This window comes from Arvicola amphibius, chromosome 3 (genome assembly GCF_903992535.2).
Source record: "Arvicola amphibius chromosome 3, mArvAmp1.2, whole genome shotgun sequence".
Classification (NCBI taxonomy): Eukaryota; Metazoa; Chordata; class Mammalia; order Rodentia; family Cricetidae; genus Arvicola; species Arvicola amphibius.
This window is the reverse complement of record NC_052049.1, coordinates 141,272,762-141,294,808: the sequence shown is the minus strand read 5'-3', so window position 1 is coordinate 141,294,808 and position 22,047 is coordinate 141,272,762. Positions and strand designations below refer to the sequence as shown.

The 22,047-nt window shown below is 43.4% G+C and overlaps 1 protein-coding gene across 8 annotated transcripts in view; it reads right to left on the bottom strand.

The window, feature by feature from the left end:
- The window catches only part of Nedd4 (NEDD4 E3 ubiquitin protein ligase), a 96,612-nt gene that overhangs the window by 35,991 nt on the left and 38,574 nt on the right, over positions 1 to 22,047 (bottom strand). For 6 of the 8 annotated variants that reach the window (XM_042054619.1, XM_038321090.2, XM_038321091.1 and 3 more), the window contains 3 exons: positions 5,534 to 5,584; positions 4,216 to 4,277; positions 2,182 to 2,284 (listed from right to left, as the gene is read on the bottom strand). The exons of 1 other annotated variant lie outside the window; for it this stretch is intronic. In XM_042054619.1, coding sequence (XP_041910553.1) covers positions 2,182 to 2,284; positions 4,216 to 4,277; positions 5,534 to 5,584 — 216 coding nt within the window. The remainder of the gene's footprint in view (positions 1 to 2,181; positions 2,285 to 4,215; positions 4,278 to 5,533; positions 5,585 to 22,047) is intronic. One more of the 8 variants, XM_038321085.1, reaches the window with a different exon arrangement.

Sequence of the window (22,047 nt, the reverse complement as noted above, 5' to 3'; positions counted from 1 at the left end):
AAGGAAATGCGTTACATAACTGCTCCTCAGAGCCACTCTGCTCAGAATCACAAGCTGCCCAGAAAGCCTCTCCCTCCAGCATCACAATTGTTTTCTTCAAATGCAGAATTTTAAATATTTAGTCACAAACTAGATGTCAAAGAAGCAGGCAAGACTTCTCTGGTCTTTGGCTGCCCAGAAGATAAACAAGCACATTTGTGTGTCTGAATTCCTTGGCCTTTCCGTAAACAAACGACACGCTCCCATCTCCTGAAATTATAAGGTGGACTCTGAAGGAATCCAAACATTGCGATGGGAGGCCACAGCATGAAGCAAAGCCAGTCTACACCACAGAAGCGAACCGTGAATGAGCTGCCTGTGAGCCATGTGCAGGTTCCTCAGGAATGAAAGATGCAAAATGTTTTAAGTCTCTAGGCAAGTCTTTTCTTTCTTCATAGCAGACACCCTTCTTTTCAAACAGAATTATACAACACAAGATACCCTCTGCACTACTATGTCACGTACAGACTTTGATACCCCACCCCAAATCTCGTGAGAGCTGAAAATCTGGGCCAGTGAGGTGGTTCCAGAGGGAAAGAATCTAGCTGTCAAGTTTATGTTCAAGTTCAGTCCCCGGGATCTTCACGGGGGAGCAGAGAGAATGGATTCTTGTCAGCTATCCTCTGACTTCTATTAGTATACCATAGAACACACACACACACACACACACACACACACACAGAGAGAGAGTAAGGGAGAGAAGAAGGGAAGGAAAATGAATGAACAGGGGCTCAAAAGATGGCTCAGCAGTTAAGTGCACTTGCTACTCTTCCAGAGAACCCAGGTTCAATTCCCAGCACCCACATGGCAGCTCACAGTTACCTGTAGCTCCTGTCCCAAGGGATCTAAAACACCTCTGACCTCATGAGCACCAGGCATACACATATAGCATGTGTACATTCATGCAAGCCAAACAATCACACATAATAAACACAACAAACAAAATATTAAAAAAGTATACATCTAAAAAATTATTATAAGGAAAAAAGAGACAAACAGATCATAAGCAAGGTTAATCAAACAGGTGAATGCATATTTAAGAGAGGGTACGTAACAAGGTTCAGTTACCAACTTAGGGGTCACCTGTATTTTGTGACTGGAAAAAACAGCTTTCTTTCTATTTTCAGACATCCCCCCACAAAACAAAATTTCATTATTGCATTTGGTATTTATTATACCAAAAGCGTTGCTAATTCACTCCCTGCTCCAGAACGTTCTTCACAAGGCATCCAGGCACATGAGCTGGAGTCCAGGTCTCAGGGAGGTCCTGACTCTCAGCCAAACAAAGACACGACTGAGGAAGAAAGCACACACAACAAAGAACCTTCTAGAACAGTTGGGCAACACACACACACACACACACACACACACACACACACACACACACACACACACACTACGTGAGGCTAAATAGATGGTGCTCCCTTCAAATGAGCTCTCCCTGCTAGGGGACCCCAGGAAGGCGGTACTTTGTCTTTTCAAACCTAGGGAAGAAGCCCTACGGCTGAGCCAGTGCAGCCCTGCTTCCCCCGATCCAGGGGTCGGCGCCTCAGGTCACAGGTCACAGCTCGCTCCTGGGCCTCAGTGGTCAAAGCCCACTTTACCCCAATATTCTCTTCCTCCACACACCCAAGGGTGTGGAGCTCTATCCAGACTTGGACTTTCTGTTACTCCTGCCATCCATGAAAATCATGAACTTATACTTATTTCAAATAAACACAAGAAAAGCAACAAGAATTACACATCCCAAGAGTTTCTTTTATGACAATTCAGTAACATAGCAATTTTAATATAGTAATATGTCTACATATTTAGCTTTACAAATACTAAATTATTTTCTTATTCTTAAGGAGACTAGGATATGGTTTTGAAAAACTAAAAATAGTTAATGATATAATTATAATAAACACTTGCATTGGTAACTATTGCATTTCCTATTTTCTAACCTTTAAGACCAACAACAGCCAGTCTACAGAAATGTCTCCAGCGGGAAAACTGCCTAAGGAACATTTGGTCAAATCAACATCCTAGTGATTTTTAATGTGTCAGTTTCTCTGAACAACATTATTTTTCTACCAAGTATGTAGACAGACAGCAGACAGCTCCTTTGGCAGCGTAAGCAAACATCTCTGAGACTCTCACCTCTAGTTCCTCGGCCTGATCTGCATTATCATCTTCTGAGCCGTTGGATTTAGGTAAATAAGTCATCTTCAGTCTCAGATACCCTTTAACTCTTGATTTGTGGCTGTGGAAAAGAAATAATTATTCATGAAACTTGAATACCAAGAAGAAAGTATTTGTTTGGGGATCTACTAGTGGGGGCTCACAGTGAAGTTTCTGTGAAGAGGATATTCATCAAAGAGAACGGGTGAGAGAAAGGAAAGGGGTGGGGTGGGAAGGAGGGGAAGAGGGAAGGAGGAGAAAGGGAGCCCACTACACTACAGGAGCTCAGGATGTCTAGGGGTAGGATCAGAGACAATTCAGGCCCTTCAGTTGGGCTCTAAGCTGCGGGGGGGTGGGGGGGGGGTAGGGGGAAGGTGACATGATCCATGATCAGAGACAGAGCGGAAGCCCAGGTGGCTTTGCGGCATAGTCAATGCAGACAGAAGACAGAATTTTTGTTGTTGTTGTTTTGTTTTTTAAGAAAAAGGTAGTATACAGAGTTTCTAGCAGTTGAAAGGCCAGCTATCAGGGCAAGCAAACAAGGAGGAAAATATCTCCTTAGCTATTCCCGGTATGCATACATTGCAATCAGTCCAAAATTAAAGGAAGAAAAGAGATTGAACCCCAAGACTTCTAGAGGAATTACATACAGGACTGTACTCAAAGAGAATAAACAGTAACACAACCATAAAGCAAGGGCTCCTTTATTTTGTTTTAATATTTGTATTATAAATAATAAGTTTAAGCAGTCATTTTAAATGAAAAAAATTTTTCAAGTGCCCATAACACAATGCTCAAATGCATTTCTTATTTTGAAACAAAAATAAAGCAAATGCTATGGTTTTCCCAGATGCCCTCCATCTGCTGTTTGGACTCATGATGCTAAATCACACATTCTAAATCGATTTTACTTGGGCTATGTGGCACAAAAGACCAAAAGGAATTTCATTTACAACCTAAAATTTAAATTTTGGAAGACTGGAGAGACAGCTCAGTGGTTAAGAGCACTTTCTGTTCTTGCAGAGAAACCAGGTTCAGTTCCCAGCACCCGCATGGCAGCTCACAGCTGGCTGTAACTCTAGTCTCAGGGGATCTGATGCCCCCCTCTTCTGGCCTGCCTGAGCATTGTATGGATGTGGGGCACACACATATTCAGGTAGAACACCCCTACACATGAAATAAAAAAATCTTTTAAAAATATTTCACTTGACCAAGTGGGGGTGGTGGCATGCTCCTTTAATCCCAGCACTTGGGAGGCAGAGGTGGGTGGATCTTTGTGAGTTCGAGGCCAGCCTGGTTTACAGAGCGAATTCCAGGACAAGCTCCAAAGCTACAGAAAAAACCCTGTCTTGAAAATCAACAACAAAAAGATTAATTTTTTTTGTTAGAAAATATAAAGGAACCATGTAAACCATGTAATCCAGTTCAGAAAAATGGAATTGTAATTATGTTATTTGGGTTTAAAAATCTATGCTCTCTTCATGCTATTTTCTCTGAATATGAGTCTTCTAAAATATTTTCAATTAATATTTGCACAATGTAGTTAAATTTAATTTGCTTTTGTGCATATCAAGCTGGACGCTTGTTTTACAGGAATTACAGTTATCTGTGTGATAAACATGGGGGGCTTTTCCTTCCTACTTTCTGTATCTATTTTAGAATTTTATTTGCAATGTGAACCAAGTTCTTTACATTTTTTAAAGAATTCTTTTTATTTGGATGCACATATCTGTGTAGGTGTGTGCTTTGTATGTATGTGTGTATGTGTGACCACAAACACCAGAGGAGGGAATCAGATCCCTTGAGACTCGTTGGTTCAATTCCCAGCAGCCACATGGCAGCTCACAACAGTCTATAATTCCAGCCCCAAGGGCTACAACACCCTGTTCTGGCTTCCTTGGGCACTGCACACATGTAGTGCACATTCAGGTAGACATGCATATACATAAAATAAAAATAAATAAAATCTCAAAAATATTATGCTTAATATGCTATAATTATATATTTACCAACCTTCTTGGATGAAGAACGAAATCCTTAAATGTATATGGTCTCTCCATTCTTGGGTTCTCTGTCTAAAATGAGAAAAGGGAGTCAGGTACTTTTCAAGACTATTTATGAACATAACGGAAGACAAAACTGAAGAACGAGAAAAGGCAGTTTGGACTTGTTAGGAGGGCTAGCTGGTAACCACATGGTTTTGCTTCCTGCACAACCACGAACTGCAGCAACACCAGAACTAGGCGGGGACCCAGCAGAGCAAGTGGATGTGGGGTAGGAGTCAGGAGAGCAACCGGGCAGTGTGGGCAAAGCCCTGGCATCAGAGAACCGTGCGACATGTAGACTGCCAGCCCGGAAAATCAGAGTAGGTCAAATGTAGTCACGAAGGCTTGCAAGCACTAAACACTGCACAGAGCTGCGAGTCTCGAACAGGACCAAGGAGCACCATCTCCCTTCGCTTACTTTAAAGTTCATTAGTCCTTTGCTTTTTATTGTGTCTCTGCTTCTCTGCATTAACTACTCTCTATGCCTTGAAACTTATTTATAGGAAAGTTCTCACTATGAAGTCAGTTGTAATCCTCCTGCCTCAGCCTCTCAAATGTTACAGTTACAAGGATGGGCTACTACACACAATATGAAACCACTTCTTTTCTTTGGTTCTGTACCCCTCTACCTTCTGACTTCCATTTGATCCACCCATGCTGACTAAGGTTTTCCATCTGGTTATTTTGCTTATTTGGACGGTGAGAACAGAACCCTGCCTGTTTCTTTCCTTACACAATTTACTTGTGTACTGCTACTAACTGCCTCTTTAAATGTTCATTCCTCCAACTTTATATGTGCACCACACATGTGCAGGATCCACCAGAAGCCAGACGAGGGCACTGGATCCATGGACCTGTGGTTTCTGGCTGTGCCAGAGTCGTGCTAGGAACTGAACTCAGGTCCTCTGTAACAGTCCTCTTAAATACTGAGCCACCTCTCCAGCGCCCCAGAGACATTTGATTCCTCTAGCTGTACTTCCAACTCTTAGGGTTCCGTGTTTGCACTGTGGCGCAGTCTCTTGCTTCCCTTCTGTGAGCCTAGGCTCTTGCTGCTCCATTTAGTAAGGTAATTCCAACCCCCCCACTTTAAGCCCTGTTTCCATCTTGCTAACCAATCCCAGCAGTTCTGTTTCTTGTTGGAGCTCATGTAAGGAAATCTTATAGATGAGTGAATAGAAAATTGAGATAAATTTCTGGGAAGAGCTCATATATTTAAGACTCATGTTGGTCATTATAATTAAAAATTATAAAACATAAAACCCAAAATTATAAACACCTATACTAACCGGTAAGGGATAGAGTGGGACATCCACTTGACCTAGGAAATCATCTCTTGTCTGTAAAAGGAAGGAGAAACAGCATTACAGATAAATTCAATTTCATTACTATGCTTTGAAGAGAAACTCATCATCCCCCCTACACAAAAGTAAGATGTTATTTAATCCACTGCAGCACCGAGGAAAAGCCAATGAAAAAATTCAAGTAATGAGGCGCAGCGTCTGGTGATGACAGAGCAGCAGCAACAAAGCAGCCCTGCTGCAGAGAACGACTACGTACTTAGACAAAGCACAACACACGCAAATGCAGAACAGAGTGGCAGCGGCAGCAGGAGGGGCCACAGTCACACAACTACACAGACCAGAGTGTTTAGTCCTAACGTGCACATCTGCAACGTTCTGGCTTGAGGGCTGGAAAACCCAAGTGTAGAACTAGCAATGTTACTGCAAAGTGAGTGAGGACGTCTCAGAAAAAGACAATGCCTCTCTCCAAATCTCTAGAGAAAGTCTACCCGACCCTCGCTGATCCCGGGACCGCCGCAGTTAAAGGACCGAGCACAGGTAGCAGGCAATGCTCGTCGAGTGGAGGCAGCATTTGTGATCCAGATGGGTCCGACTGCCAGAGTGAGAGTGAGCACAATGCGCTCTCTCCATTCACAACCATAAGCAGTGAAAGTTACCAGGCGTGAGACACAGGGGAGGAATAAGGCAGGAAATCATTTGTAAAACTAAAAGAAGGCAACGTTTCTCCATGTTTGGGAAAACAGAAGCTTAAGTTTCAATAAACTCAGCAAACCTACATCTGATAAATATGAAGATGGGATGGAAACGCACATCTTTATTAAATGCTGGAGATATGGGGAGAATCTTGAAAGTTGCTAAAATAAAACAAACAAAAAACACTGTACACAGGGAACGAAAACACACATGGCGGGGCTGGAGAGGGGCTTGGTGGCTAAGAGAGCTTGCTTCTTCTCCAGAGGACCCACGTTTGGCTCCTAGCTCCTATACTGGGTGGCTTGCAACGGCCTGTAACTCCACGGTATCTGATACCTTCTTCTGGTCTCACGGCCACCTGCACTTACAGTATATACACTTCCCTACACACACACAATTTCAAAAAATTATTTCATTTCATTTTAAGCATATGGCTGTTTAGCTAGCATTTATGTAGTGCACTGTGTGCATGCAATGTCCGGGGAGACCAGAAGAGGGCGTCTACTCTCTTGGAACTGGAGCTGCAGGCAATTGTTAGTTGCCATGAGGGCCATGGAAACCAAATCTGAATCCTCAGGAGCAGACAGTGCTCTTAACCATTTGAACCATCTCTCCAGCCCCCATATACATCACTTTAAAAATATAAAATATAAAAAATATAAATGATGGCAGGCTACCCACTAAGAATACTGGAAATTAAGGAGACAAAAGAATGCCACCAATCAAGGGCTCAAAGTACTTAGAATTTTTTTAAATATTTATTTATTTATTATGTATACAATATTCTGTGTGTATTCCTCCAGGCCAGAAGAGGGCACCAGACCCCACCACAGATGGTTGCGAGCCACCATGTGGTTGCTGGGAATTGAACTCGGGACCTTTAGAAGAGCAGGCAATGCTCTTAACCTCTGAGCCATCTCTCCAGCCCAGTACTTAGAATTTTTATCTTGAGAAAAATATCTCTCAAAACTAAAAGGAAGACAAAAAGGCTTGTGGCAGATGAAGGGAGAGAAGCTTGCCCTCAGCCGGCTGGCAGAATAAGTGGGAGGCAGCACTCACGTGGTGAAAAGGCCCTGGAGAGACGTCGGGTGCAAAGAGAGGAAGAACATCGAAAACACTAGCTATGGAGCTGGGTGGTGGTGAGTGGGTCAAAGCATTTGCTCTGTAAATTCAAGGACATGAGCTCAAATCCCAGAACTAACACAAAAAAATGGAGCGATAAGCTGGGGAGGTGGCGGTGGCAGAGGTGAGGCCAGTGTCATTCCAGGGCAGTCAAGGCTGTTCCACAGTGAAGCCATGTCTTGGGAGGAGAGAGGAGGAGGAGAGGGAAGGAGAGGCGTGCAGAGGAGAAGAAAAAGAAGAAAAGAAAAAGAGATGGCTCAGCAGTTAAGAGGACTTGAGGTTTGATTCCAGCACCTACATGGTAGGCTCACAAATATCTTAAACTCGAGTTCCAGAGGATCCTATGCCCTCTTCTGGCCTCCTTGGGGACCAGACAAACATGTGGGGGCACAGAAATATGTGCAAACAAAACACTCTTACACATAAGCTAAATATTAAAAGAAAAAAAAGAGTGCTGCTTTTGCAGAGGCCCCGAATGAGGCTCCCAGCACCCAGTGGGTCCACTAACAGTCACCGGGAATCCGACACTCCCCACCCCTACATACGTATGACTGAAAACTATAAAAACAATTTTTAAAAAAGCCTTGGCATACAGCCCACACAAAGCTTATCCACTTGGAGTGTGCTGGGCTCGCACTCGTGTGAGTGAGTGCATGTGGAGGCTGGGGCTGGTGTCAGCTGTCTTCTCTCTCACTGAACCTGGGGCTGACTGGGCGAGGCAGGCCGGCCAACACACTCTGGGGCTCTTCCTGTCTCTGACCCCTCAGTGCGAGGATGACAGGTGCACGCTGACACACCCAGCTTTTTATGTGGGCTCTGGGTTTCCAACTCAGATTCTCCTGCTAGTACGCCAGGCAGGCACTTTACTGACTGAGCCATCTCCTCAGCCCCAAGATCCTCCTTCTTTAAAACAAATAATCTGGACTGAGTTTCCTTTGTGTGTGTGTGCGTGCGTGCGTGCGTGTGCACTCAAGTTTCTCCAGAGCTGTCTGCCTCGTTTTTCGGTCAGCTTTCCATTGGTCAGTTTGGAGCTCCTGGCTCACACGCCTAGGGAACCCACCTGTCTCCAGCTCCCCTGTGCTAGGACTGTAAGCCTGTGTTACCAGACCTGGTTTTTCACTGGGGTTCTGAGGACCAAACTCAACACTGCATGATTTCATTGCAAGTGCTTTCACGATTGAGCCATGTGCCCAGCCTGAATTGAGGTCTTAAGTTTTTTAAAACTATTACTGTATGTATGTATATGACTGGAATGGAGTGAGCACATGTGGGTACACGCACACCACCACACACAGCGCGAACAACAACTCTGTGGAGCGGGTTCTAGAGACTGAACCAGGGTTTCCCAGCTTATGCCGCGTCTTTAACCCAAGCCATCTCTCTGGCCTCTGAACAGTTTCTGAACTTCTACATAAAATAAAATAGTTGCAAAGACTTCCAATACCAGAAGAATGAACAATTTCCCGAAACTAACGATCTGTTTGGTGGTCCGAGAAGGAGGATATGAACCAGAGGCCTCCCCTGGAAAGTCCAGGCACATGGCTGCTATAAATACAGGGCAATCCGAGGTGTTTTTTCCATTTACAAAGAAAAATAACTGTCTTAAACTCATTCCTCTGAGGGCCGATGCATCTGTGATCTTCATTACCGTGTCCCTGGCCAAGCAATTGTTCCACACCCTGAGTATCAAGTATGTCTCTGTGGCAGTCATTTCCGACATTTGAGGGGCAAGCAGCTTGCTTCAGGAGCAAGCCCACACTTGGGCAAATGTATGTTATTCAGGAAGACCTGAAAATATGAGCAAGAATCCAGGTCGCAGGTGACCCTGAAGAGTGTCGCTGGTAGTGGGCACAGTCTGGTCACCAAATAACACTCTAAGACGATTCCAATTTCATGTTCCCAAAAATACTTTTTAGGACATAAAAAGGGGAGAAATCCAAATTCATTTTTAAAAACAAATTTCTATTATAATTATAAATGCTTTTTTCTCTTTCTGTGTAACTGTGGTATATGTGTACATAATTTATGTGTGTCTGTGGCATTTTGCTATATGTATAAAACACTTTCCGCCTTATTCCTTTGAGAAGGTTTCTTGCTGGACCTAGGCCAACTGTGGTAAAATGAACAGAAGATGAATGTTCTTGTTTCAAGAGTATCCAGTATAATTTAAAAAAAAATCAGAATTTTAAAAGTTGTTAAGTTGGGGGGGCTGGAGAGATGGCTCAATGGTTAAGAGCACTGGCTGCTATTCCAGAGGTCTTGAGTTCAATTCCCAGCAACTACATGGTGGTTCACAACCATCTGTAATGAGGTCTAGTGCCCTCTTCTGGCCTGCAAGCATACATGCACACAGAATACTGTATACATAATAAATTAATAAATATTTTTTTTAAAAAAGTTGTTAAGTTGAAGTGTCACAGTTTTGAGGAAAACTTCACTTGAAGAACCTGTAGGCAGGAGTGAAAGCACAGGCCTGGAATCCTTGTACTTGGGAGACAGAGTGTGAGGATTATGAACTAGAGGTTAGCCTAGTTCAAAAACACAGCACGTTTAAAATCAGTCCAAGGCACACACTGAGACAATCCCAAACTCAAGGGCTAGGAACCTAGCTCAGCATTGCAGTGCTGGCCTAGCACACACACAACTCTGGGCTTGAATTTCAGGACAGAGAAAGTTTCCAAAAAACCTCAGTTACACACAACTTTCTGCACTAGATGGATTCTACAGAGTGGAGGCTCATGGGAGCAATCAGTTCTCACAAGTCCAGCGACACTCACTGTGCCTCCTGATAAGACATTACACTTTGTTGGAATAACTGGTAAAAATTAAAGATAGGATAGTATGTTGGGTTTTCAAATGTCAGTACTTTATAAATAAAAAATTTTAAAAAGAAAATTCAAAACACAAGTAACAAGAAGAACATAGATGGTTCAACCATTAGGAGAACTGGCTGCCCTCACAGAGGACCTGGGTTTAGTTCCCAGAATCCACATGGTGGCTCACAACCAACCCACCTGCAACTCCAACTCAGGGGCTCTAAACGCCATCTTCTGGCCTCGGTGGGCACTACACACATGTGGTGCACATACAGATAAGCAGGGACACATTTATACATGTAAATTTTTTTAAAAATGTTTTTTTAAAGCAACTTAGAGGAAGGAGGGTTCCTCTAGTCTCATGGTTTGACAGGGCTCGGTCCATTATGGCAAAGAAAGGGAGGCAGATGGCTGGGACTCCGTACATCCTTACAGTGTGGCAGAACAGAAAGAGAGAGGCCCCACGCAGGGCCTGGCTATAAACCTCAGAGTCCGATCCCAGTGACTCACTTCCTCTCACTAGGCTCCACTTCTTAAAGGTTCTATAGTCCCCTAACCAAGGCCACCAGCTGAGGACCAGATGATGTGCTCATGAGGGCATGACACATTCCAAAAATCATAAAATCAAGAAAAATTAACTTATTCTTTTGCCTTTCCTTTATACACAATACTTAGAGAAAAACAACAAATTATCAAGTAATTTTGCTTTGTTTTTCGAGAGAGGGTTTTTCTGTGTAGTCCTTGCTATCCTGGAACTAGCTCTTGTAGACCAGGATGGCCTCCAACTCACGGAGATCCGCCTGCTTCTGCCTCCCTAGTGCTGGGATTAAAGGCGTGCGCCACCACTGCCTGGCTTAGTTGGTTTTTTTTTTTTTTTTTTTTTTTTTTTTTTTGAGACAAAATCTTACTGTGTATCTCTCCAATGGCTAGCTTGAAAAAAAAAATCACAGAAATTCAGCTGCCTTCACCTCCCTAGAGCTAAGATTAAGGGTACCATGCCTGGTTTAAATAGTTTTTAAAAACTGAAAGGGCGTGACATTGAATAAAATCTTGCCATCTGTCTCAAGGTAGCCCCTCCTTTGTTAAAACTGACTACTTGGTCTCAAATGAGGCATTTTTCATTATGGACAGAAGGCACCTACAAGGAACCAGTGATTTGAGATTATAAAGTCAAAGCAGCAATTATAACAGCAGGTGGGACCAGGCAGACAGGTGGCACTGGTCTCCTGACGTCTTAGGTGCTTTCTGCCTCAGCCCTACTTGCCCAGTCCGAAGTGTCAGAATGTGCAGTAGGGCTGGATCACTGAGCCTCACATGGCCTGCTCCATTCTGGACATGAACGAGGAGGACCTAAGATGATCAGAGTATCTTATCAAGCCTGGCCACGCTCCTCACACTGCCTGACAATGGGTTATGCTTTGGGATCGTTTTCTGGTTTTCACACTTCAGGTTCTGAACTGGGTTTCATCTTTATAAAGAGTGGTCCATGTGTTTCCTAGACATACCCATCTGTTTCTGCCTTCTAGTGACCAGGAGCCACACTGCTACACTTAACACACAGAATCCACTGTACGGAATCTGCGTGTTGTTGGTAAAGCAGGACAGATTAGAAGGTTATACATGAAATTATACATAAAGTTGATATATAATACACTGAATATCAAGTATGCTGAAATTATAACCCTGACCTCCTACTGGTAAGATCTCTAACTAAAAAGTACATCACGGACAGGTAAAATCTACAGCTCAAGAGGTCTTACACTGAGATAAAACAGTTAACAGTTAAATGTCATCTAAGAAGACTTAAATCATATTTTTCAAAAAGGTTGAAACAATTATTTAGACTTGAGAGATAGCTGAGTTGGTAGTGTTTGCTGTGGAAGGATGAAACTCTGAGTTTGGATACCTGGAGCTGACATAAAAATATGGGCAGATTGGAGTAGCAAGATGGCTGGACCCAAGTTGGGTTCTCAGAAGCCACATGGCAGCTCACAATCGCCTGTAACTCAAGGTCCAGGGTTGGGGTGCCTCCTTCCAGTGCACACACACGGTACACAGACATGTAAGCCAAACACCCATACACATAAAAAATAATCAATCTTAAAAGGAAAAGAGCTGGATGTGAAGCCATAATCCTAGCACTAGAAACTTAGAGGCAGGAGGGTCGCTGAAGGTCACTGGTCATTCAGTCTAGCCCGATAGGTGAGCCCCAGGTCCAATGGGAGCAATAGAAGAAGACATTCGACATCGCCCTGTGGCCTCCAAATGCATATGCACCCTATAAACAGGAGCTCACTCGTGAACACTGCACATGGAAAAAGTAAAACAAAGAAACCATCTGTAGGCCTCTCTGCACAGCACACGGTATAACCTCACTGTTTAACTGTGACGCTAACTACACTTTCATCCGCAGTGTGCAGGAAAACAAATCTGAAATCCACAGACCACTGGGCTACAGTTCGCGCTAGCAGTCTACTCAATGCTGTTAATTTAAGAGCTTGCTATGTGGCCTGGTTCAGCCTTCTGAGGGCTGAGGTTACAGAGGCACAAGTGACCATGTCTTGCCAATCTGCAGTTTCATGAAGGAAATGAAGGAATTCTCTTTAACTCAACCTTCCTCGGTTTGGTAACATTCAATGTTTAAAATATATATATATATATATATATATATATATATATATTATACAATATTAATATATATTAAACACTACATGTCAGCAAACCAAGAATGAATACACACACGCGCGCGCGCGCGCACAGACATAAACAACCATACATTTAAAATAATAAATCTTAAAAACCAAACAAGATGCCTTTTTTTAAATGCAGGCTATCCTATCAAAATATTCTAAAACAAATATATTAAGAAGCACAATTTGTTCGTTTGGATTTGGTAAGGTTTTCCCTAATCACCAACAAAGAGAAGAAGGATATAGGGTAGCTGTAAAACAAAATTAGTAAAATTAAGAAAGGAAGACATGAGATGGGACAAAATGACTGAAGATGTTAACAGTGTCTGAAACCGAGAAGCAGCCACTCTTCTGCTTTTTTTGTGTATGTCTGAAAATTTCCAAAATAAAAGATTTTACATATTTGTGGAAAATGGTTTTTAATGACACAGGCGGCTTTTATGAGGCACTAACGGGCATGAGGATGAAATTAATAACTGGTGTTATAGGAGATGAATCACGCTGGGTAGATTACAAGGCCAATAAGGTAATCGGAGGGCTGGGAAGGCGACTCGGTGGCTGGAATGCTTGCCTGCAAATGGGAACCCATAGTTCCAATCTCCAGATACCAAACACCAGGTTGGTGTAGCCACCCACCTGGAGTTCCAGCCTTGAGAAAGAGGCAGAGGCCTCCTCTAACACTCCCCCCACCCAAAATGGCTTGTAAAACTAGCCATGTCAGCAAACTCCAGGCTTGACTGAGGAACTCCCATATCCAAGAGTAGAGTGGGGAACCACTGAGGATGATCCCAGACACCAACCTCAGCCCCCCCACAAGCATGTGCACACGTGTGCACCCACAGATGATCCCAGACACCAACCTCAGCCCCCCCACAAGCATGTGCACACGTGTGCACCCACAGATGATCCCAGACACCAACCTCAGGCTCCCCCACAAGCATGTGCACATGTTTGTACCCACAGATGATTCCTGTCACCAACCTCAGGCCCCCACAAGCATGTGGAAGCGTGTGCACCCACAGAAAAAGTAATCAGAGAAAACAAAGAAATTCCACACCTTTGGCCACAAGTTGGGGAAAGAGACAGGTAAAAGGGAAACCGACTCTCCAGGAATGCCAGGTAATACTCTCCAGCCTTAGCTGTCACTCAACAATGGCGGCACGAATGGGACGCTACTCGGCCGGGAGCATTATTCATCAGGCTGTAGTCATCCTGATGGAATTTTCCCTCCAGACACTTGTTTTTTCCTTCTGGTGTGATTTTTACCAAAATAACCTTTTCTAAGCAGCTTTCCCCAGTTGGGTTTTCCTACTGCAGGGTGAAAGTCCTGTCAGCCTGTGGTAGAGCAAGGGCACGTTAGAACATAACGGCGCTGAGCTTCAGTCCTTCATTTCTCATGCAGAAGCATCTGGCCAGTTTTTATGGCATATAAAATCTATTCACTGATTAACTCTCTGTGGAAGAACACACTACTAAGCTTTCCTTCAAGTTAAAAGTCCTACTTGAGGCTTTTTTAGACATAACGATGAGCATCCCACACCAAATTCCACCAGGAGGCCATTTCGATACCTTCTCCACCTAGCCCTACTCTTGAACACACTTCGAAGGATGCACATGTATGCACAAGCGTGTGGTGCATGTTGCATGTGTGCAACTATGTAAAGACCATCGGACAGCCGTCGGTGTCATCCTCAGGCACTACCCATCTTGGGTTTTTCTTTTCTCTTCAGGCAGTATCTCTCATGGCAGTCGGGGCCCACCATTCGACGAGGGTAGCTGACCTGTCTATCTCTGCCTCCTATCCATCATGTGCCACCCTGGCCAGCATATTACATGGGTGCTGGGAGTCGAACTCAGGTCCTCATGCCTGCTCAACAAGTATTTTACTGACTGAGCCATGTTACTCCTCTCTTAAACGCATACCCCTTTCTCCTGAGATAGGGTTTCTCTGTGTAGATCAGGCTGGCCTGGAACTCAGAGACCCGCCTGCCTCTGCCTCCCACGTGCTAGAATTAAAGGTGTGTGCCATCACTGCCCAGCTCTAATGCATTTTGAATAGGATGGTTTGATGTCTGTGAGAGACAGGAATGAATGCTTAGAGTTAGTATACTGTCAAGAATGTGCACACTTAAGTCCCAGGACATCCAGGGCTAAACAGAGAAACTCTAACCTCAAAAAACCCAACCCCCCCTCCAAAAAAAACAAGAAGGAGGAGGAAGAGGAAGAGGAGGAGGAAGAGGAGGAGGAGGAGGAGGAGGAGGAGAAGGAAGAAGAAGAAGAAGAAGAAGAAGAAGAAGAAGAAGAAGAAGAAGAAGAAGAAGAAGAAGGTAAAAGGCTACTGCATGTGTTAAGGAAATAACATTTTATATTATGACATATGTTTGAATTAGTTGCTTCAGGAGCAGATATGCTTCCAGAATGTGCCTAGGTATATCAGACAATAAATGTGAAGGCCAGGCAATCTTATTTATTGCAAATTAATCCCACCAACACCTCAAGAATCAGATTAAGCAAATATCACTTTTAAGATTCTATTTACCCTGAGTTAATAGTTATAAAATCTCCCAGAAATAAAGCGCCTCTCTGTGTCTATCACTGTGTGTATAACACGGGATAACAGTAAGATGTGTCTTCTCTGAAGAAAGAAAGTGACCAGAGCGACAAGAGGCAGATCTGCAGATCTCCTCCCAATTTGAAAAACACCACATTACAGAACCTACAAGCAACTTCACACTGATTCTCATACAAAAGTAAATAACAGCCTGTCCTGGTAACACAGGTTTTTCATCCAGCACTCAAGAGCCACAGGCAGGCAGAACTCTGTTAGTTCGAGTCCAGCCTGGTCTACACATAGTGCATTCCAGGATAGCCAGGGCTACATAAAGGAACAAACAAACAAACAAACAAAGAACAACAGGCAGGTGGTGAACAGTGCCCAATAAAGAACTAACTGCAGTGACCGTAAAGAAACAATGTAGCACCCCAAGCAAAACCAAACAAAGATTCTTGAACTGAAAGAGTCTCAGGGATAGAAGGGATTGTACAAGCAGTAAGTGAAGTATCAGAAAATAAGAAAGACAAACATGGTGCCTCACACCTGCACCCCCAGGCTTGAGAGGCAAGAGGACCGCTCTAAGTTTGCAGCTAGCTTTGTGTACATAGTGAATTCTACGCCAGCCTGGGCTAGAGAGGGAGGCTGTTTCTAAAAGGAGAACTGGAAAGGAGGATGTAGCTCAGTTGGTGCGGTGTCTGACTAGTGAGCAGGGAGCCTAACTCCTGACCAGCAGCACAGCAGAAACAGGTGTGCTGGTGCACGTCTGGTTAAGACCAACACTCAAGAGGTGGAGGCAGCAGAATCCAGCTCAAGGTCATTCCTGGCCACACAATGTCATCCAGGCCAGTTTTGAATAGAAGACCCTGCCTCAAAACAAACAAGAAAGAAACACCAACCCCCTCTGAAACATTAATAATTAAAAATAATAAAAATGAAACCATAAAAATTTTGGAATTAAAAGGAAAACTTGGGATTTTTTCTGGAAAATAGAATAAGAAATAAATAAATTAAGAAAAAACGAGAGGAAAGTCAATTATATGATCAGTCTAAAAAGTGCCAATTTTAGTCAGGAGGAATTCTAGAAACACAACAGATAGAAAATTCTTAAAGAAGTAACATTTAACTTTTCAATTAAGCATGTTGTAATGTGATAAAAACTTAATTTAAAGTCTACGGGCCATCACACAGCCAGCTGTTTGAATTGGGCATTTGGAGTTAACTCTATGTTATAGCATCTCCACCCTTCTGGTGTTTTCTGTAAATTTTGTCCTCCTCCCAACTCTCAATTAAAAGCTCTTCAAACCCTAGAATAATTCTTGCTACTTACGTCAGGCTCATATTCTGTTTCTGGTAAATATTTTAGTTAAATTCATTTGCCATGGACGTGAATGTCCACTAAGCTCCATGACCCTGTAGGAGGGCTGAGCCTTGGTCATGAGGAAAGGTCGTTCTTAGCTGAAACAGTCACTGGAACTCCAGTCACAATTCAGAGGCTCTGAACCTCAGGTTCAGGAGGAACTCGTGTAATTAAACAATGCTAACTGCAAGCTAGCATAATGAGCTTTTGCAATGCCCTTCAAAGTCTTTCTCCATTCAATTTTCCTTGCAGAGAACTTGATCTGTGCCTCTTGCTCAGACACGGAGCTCTAGGGTACCAGTTAGTGGAATGTGTAGGCTATGAATCACAGTCTACTGCGGAAACTAATCCTTGAGTCAGGATCACAATATTCCACTGGCACTCACCCCGGGGACGAGATATTCATTTAGGAGGACCGTTCAGTCATCACAAATAGCCTAGTTTGGTTATCTGTCCCTGCCAGGCTGTCAGCTCACCCTCAGCCAGCAAGATCCTTTCTACCTCATCCTAAAGGGGTCACGACTTTATTCATTAAAGTCAATTGCGAACTGCCTGCTGTGAGCTGCCTGATGTTGGACCAAATGTGTCCTCTGTAAGGGCAGCAAGCACTCTTAACCCATGGGCCACCTCTCCAAGCCCTGGATAAAGTTACTTAAGCTGCACAAAGAAAAAAACAATTGTAAGTTTTTTTTTAAATGTCGATTTATACTTGTAAAGTAATATACAGCTTTCAGAAGCACTATGAAGGTATGATGTGGGACAATGGTCTGTATTCTGTCAATTATATTTTAAATAAATGCTGACTGGCCAGTAGCCAGGAAGGAAGTATAGGCGGGACAACTAGGCAGGAAGTAGAGGCAGGGAGACAAGAACAGAAGAATTCTGGGAAGAGGATTCTGTTAGCAGTCTTGACCCGGCCACAGAGCAAGCAAGATGTAACTGCCTCACTGAAAAAGGTAGCAAGCCACATGGCTAACATAGACATATAAGTTATAAGAGTTAATAAGAAGCCTAAGCTAATGGGCCAATCAGTTTATAGTTAATGTAGACCTCTGTGTGATTTCTTTGGGAAATCTTTACGACTGCGGGAACTGGGCAGGACAAAAAACTCAGTCAACAAAGGTATGGAAAAATGACTTTCTCCTTTAAGGTAGCAAAAGAAGTCACAGTACATAATATCTCAATTACACTGTGCAGGTGAAGAGTCAAATAGTCTCAATAGTGTAACTGGCATGCCAGAAGGAAGTATGTTCTGAGGATTCGAGAGTTGCTTGAAGCAGCCAGAAGAAGTAAGGACAACAGAACATGAGTGGTGTACTTCTCAGTCCTTAAGGTGAGAAGGGGAAACTTAACATAAGAACCATTTAAAGTAACACACATAGAGGTGGCTCAGTGGACACCAGGCATGGACATGGTGCACTTATAGACACACAGGCAAATCACCCATACATATAAAATAAAAACAAATATTTTAAAAATAAAATAACACAAATGTTTCTGAATGGCAGATTTTGGTTAATGACCAATTATTTCCATGAACCAAAGCTGTGTATAATATATACAGTATTATAATATATTATAATATATTATATAATATATATAATAATATTATAATATAACAATAGTATAATAAAACAGTATAATACTGTTCAACACCATTTGGTAAGAACTCACATCACCACCTAGGAATGTATGAAGTTTGAATGCCATTATTTCCATTAAGATAGATAGCATACTAAACACAAAGGCAGCCTCTCTGTTGAGTGTTCACTTTTCACAGCTGAACTCAGGGTCTAAACATCTAGATATAAACTGGGTGTCAATTATTTTACACATAGCATCAGGAAACTAAACCATGTCTTATTTCCCATAGGAAATAATAAAATTCACAAAGTTACATAGGTTCCATTTCCTTTCAAATTCCAGCTCTGGAATCACCACTGACTCCTTATGTCTTAGCAGATTTGAACAGTAATAATCCATTCTTTACATCTATTTTCTCTCTTCTGTGAAAACTGTTTTGTGTTCGATAATGAATTCCAGCCTCCCACGTACTAAAATCTGTAATGTAGCCAGTACTATATGTTGACAGAAACAGTAGATTCACTCCATCCTGGTACGCTGAAGCGGAAGTTAAGCGCTAAGGGATGTCTTTTTGTTTTGTTTTTTTTTTTGAGATGGGGTCTCTCTCTATAGCCCTAGCTGTCATGGATTGATCCACCAGCTTCTGCCTCAAGTGTGATGATTACAGGTATATCTCATCTATTCTTCGGTCAAGAGGCATTTAGGTTGTTCAGAACCTGGAAACAGTTTAAGTGCCCCTCGGTCGAAGAATGGATAAAGAAAATGTGGTACATTTACACAATGGAGTACTATACAGTGGGGGGTGTAGGGGGGAGATAATGACATCTTGAAATTTGCAGGTAAATGGATGGGATTTAGAAAACATCATATTGAGTGAGGTAACCCAGACCTACAAAGACAAATATCATATGTACTCACTCTTAAGTGGCTTTTAGACATAAAGCAAAGAAAAACCAAGCTACAATCCACAATCCCAGAGAACCTAGACAACAATGAGGACCCTAAGAGAGCCATACATGGATCTAATCTACATGGGAAGTAGAAAAAGACAAGATCTCCTGAGTAAACTGGGAGCATGGGGATCATGGGAGAGGGTAGAAGGGGAGGGGAGCAGAGAAAAATATATAGTTCAATAAAAACAATAAAAATAAATGAAACTCATCTCTATTTTTAAAAAAAAGGTATGTCTCATCACACATGGCCTTGAGGAACATCTTTTTAAAGGGACTGCTCTCTTCCGTACTAAGATAAGTGAATGGTACCATCTGCCAAGCCTGGCTCCTCCCAGCTCTTCCCACTTCACCCCTACCCTAAACTTCTCCAGGCCAGGGGCTGGGCTTCCCTTCCCCCAGCTTCTGATTCCCTATAACTTAAACATTCTGAGTTTGGCTCTTTCTTGGTCCTCTTTCGCTCCGCCTCCTCCCTTCCCCAATACTGGCCCAGTTGGGTCTGGACCCTTTCAGTTGCCTCTGGCTGCACTCTCCCTACAAGCCCTTCTCCTCAACTATACCTAGGTAGGACCATGTCCTCATTTTCATTTGCCACTAATAGTCTTTGCTTGGTAAGATTTTTTTTTTCTAGAAAGCACCATGGCTCATGGCTTTGCAGTATCTCTAAGTCCTAAGAAGGCCTGGTCCTTTCTTCCTCCCACAGACATCCAAGACCCAATGTAGAAATGCCGTGGGTTCACTTGGTCAACGTGTTCTCTGTAGCTGGTGAGCTGAGCTACAGGGTTCAATGCCACACAGGCACCTTTCTTTTCACGTTCAGACCTGCTGCTGGGGTCATGCACCAGCGAGTTTTTACATCTTAGCACCGGTGAGACTGCTGTCAACAACCGCCTCTGCACTGACAGACCCTTCCCCAACTAGATGGGCCACAGATCTGCTCCTCTGCCGTTCTGGACACTTTTCTTTGATCTCGAAGCCCCTATCATCTTCTGACTCCAGCCTTCCAGGCTCCCACAAGGGCCGACACCAAAGCCTGAAGCAGACACCAGCAATGCTTCGGATACTCTGGGGAAATGCTAAGACACCTGCTTCCCCTTCTCCCAGTCTTCCCTTCCGCTAATCACCTTTCCAACTTCAGCACGTGGCCTGGCCACACCCAGCAACTCTGCCAAGCCTCTGCTTGGCCATGCTCCCAGGCCTGGCCTCTCCAGATCTAATCTTGTCTTGTCACCCCTCCTGATCCAGAAGGGTTTACAACAGCTAGCTCAAGCAGGCTCCCTATCTTACAAGAAACTGACGCAGCTGCCTATTCTCCAGTTTCTAGGAAGTAACCTTAAAAACCTTGGCTCACTTTCTACATGGAGACTCTACTTTGTTTTATTTTCCACAAATGTTTTATTATATTTACCTATGTGCATGATTGTGCACACAGTACATATGTGGAGGTCAGAGGACACTTGTGGGAGTTGATTCTCTTCTTCTACCATGTGGGTCCCAGGGATTAACTTCCGGTCATCAGGCTTAGCAACAAGTGACTTTACCTGCTGAGCTATTTTGACATCGGGCACGAGGCTGAGAACGGCAGGACAATGCTGTCGGCCCACACCCACGAGCATATGGGCAGCATAAATTGCCATCAGTGGGTTATTAAAAAATAAAAAAGACACAAAGTTATGAGGGGGAGGGGTAAGGGTGGGTCCGGGAGGATTTAGAGGAAGTAGCAAGGGATGAATATGATCAAAGTACATTGTATGAACACATGAAATTTTCAAAAATAGTAATAAAATACTATATTCTTAAAGATTGATTGTGGCTATGCGCAGCAGCCCTGAGCTCCCACCTGAAGTCTTCTGTTCCCTCACAGGACACTGCTACAGCATCCAGTCTGGATTTTACCAGCCACACTCTCTCATCTAATTCCAAGGTGAAAGAACAGAGAGCCCTCCTATTCCTGGAATTTCTTTGTAGAGATGGTGCTTGTCTTATTTAATTTTAAAATCACCTCAAACTGAGTCTTCTACGTTAACAAACAGTAAACCATACCCTGTCTACATTATATCACCCTCAGCCTATAGCATTTAGCCAGCTCCTATGCTTGCTGTTCTTAGCTCTTTTATTATTTCAACTTGGGCTTTAACCCTGGGGTTTCCCTCTCTGAATCTTGCTCCTAACTACTCCATGGAATGGACAATTGACTTCTCTGTTCGAAGTGCATGGCATCTTCTGGCCCTTCCCTTGATTCTATGTCACCAACTTCTCCTGGCCTGTCTACTGGCTCACTGAGTCTCCCTTTTGCCTTCTTTCACCCTCTCCTCAAAATCAGTAGTCCTCAAGATCCCATCCTGTCTCCCGTGATGCATGGCCTAGCTGAGCTGATCCTTACCTGAGGCTCTCTGAGCATGCTCCTACCTATTAGTCTAGATTGCTGGCTCCTCTCCAGGACCAGCTCTTGTTACTCCAGGAGTCCTAGCCAACAGCAGGACCATCTCTGTGTGCGACAGCACTTCCTCTCATGTCCGGTCTGGTCCCCCACCTCCTGAACTCCCTATCATGTGACAGTTCACGCCAGTGTTTACCCAAACACACAAGGTAAGAAAAGTTAAGATTCACTTAAAATCCATGGTGCCACAAATAATTATCTTTCAAAAACACATAAGTGAACACTTTTGAATAAAGATGCCTATTGATGGGGCTGGAGAGATGGCTTAGTAGTCAAGAAAACAAACTGCTCTT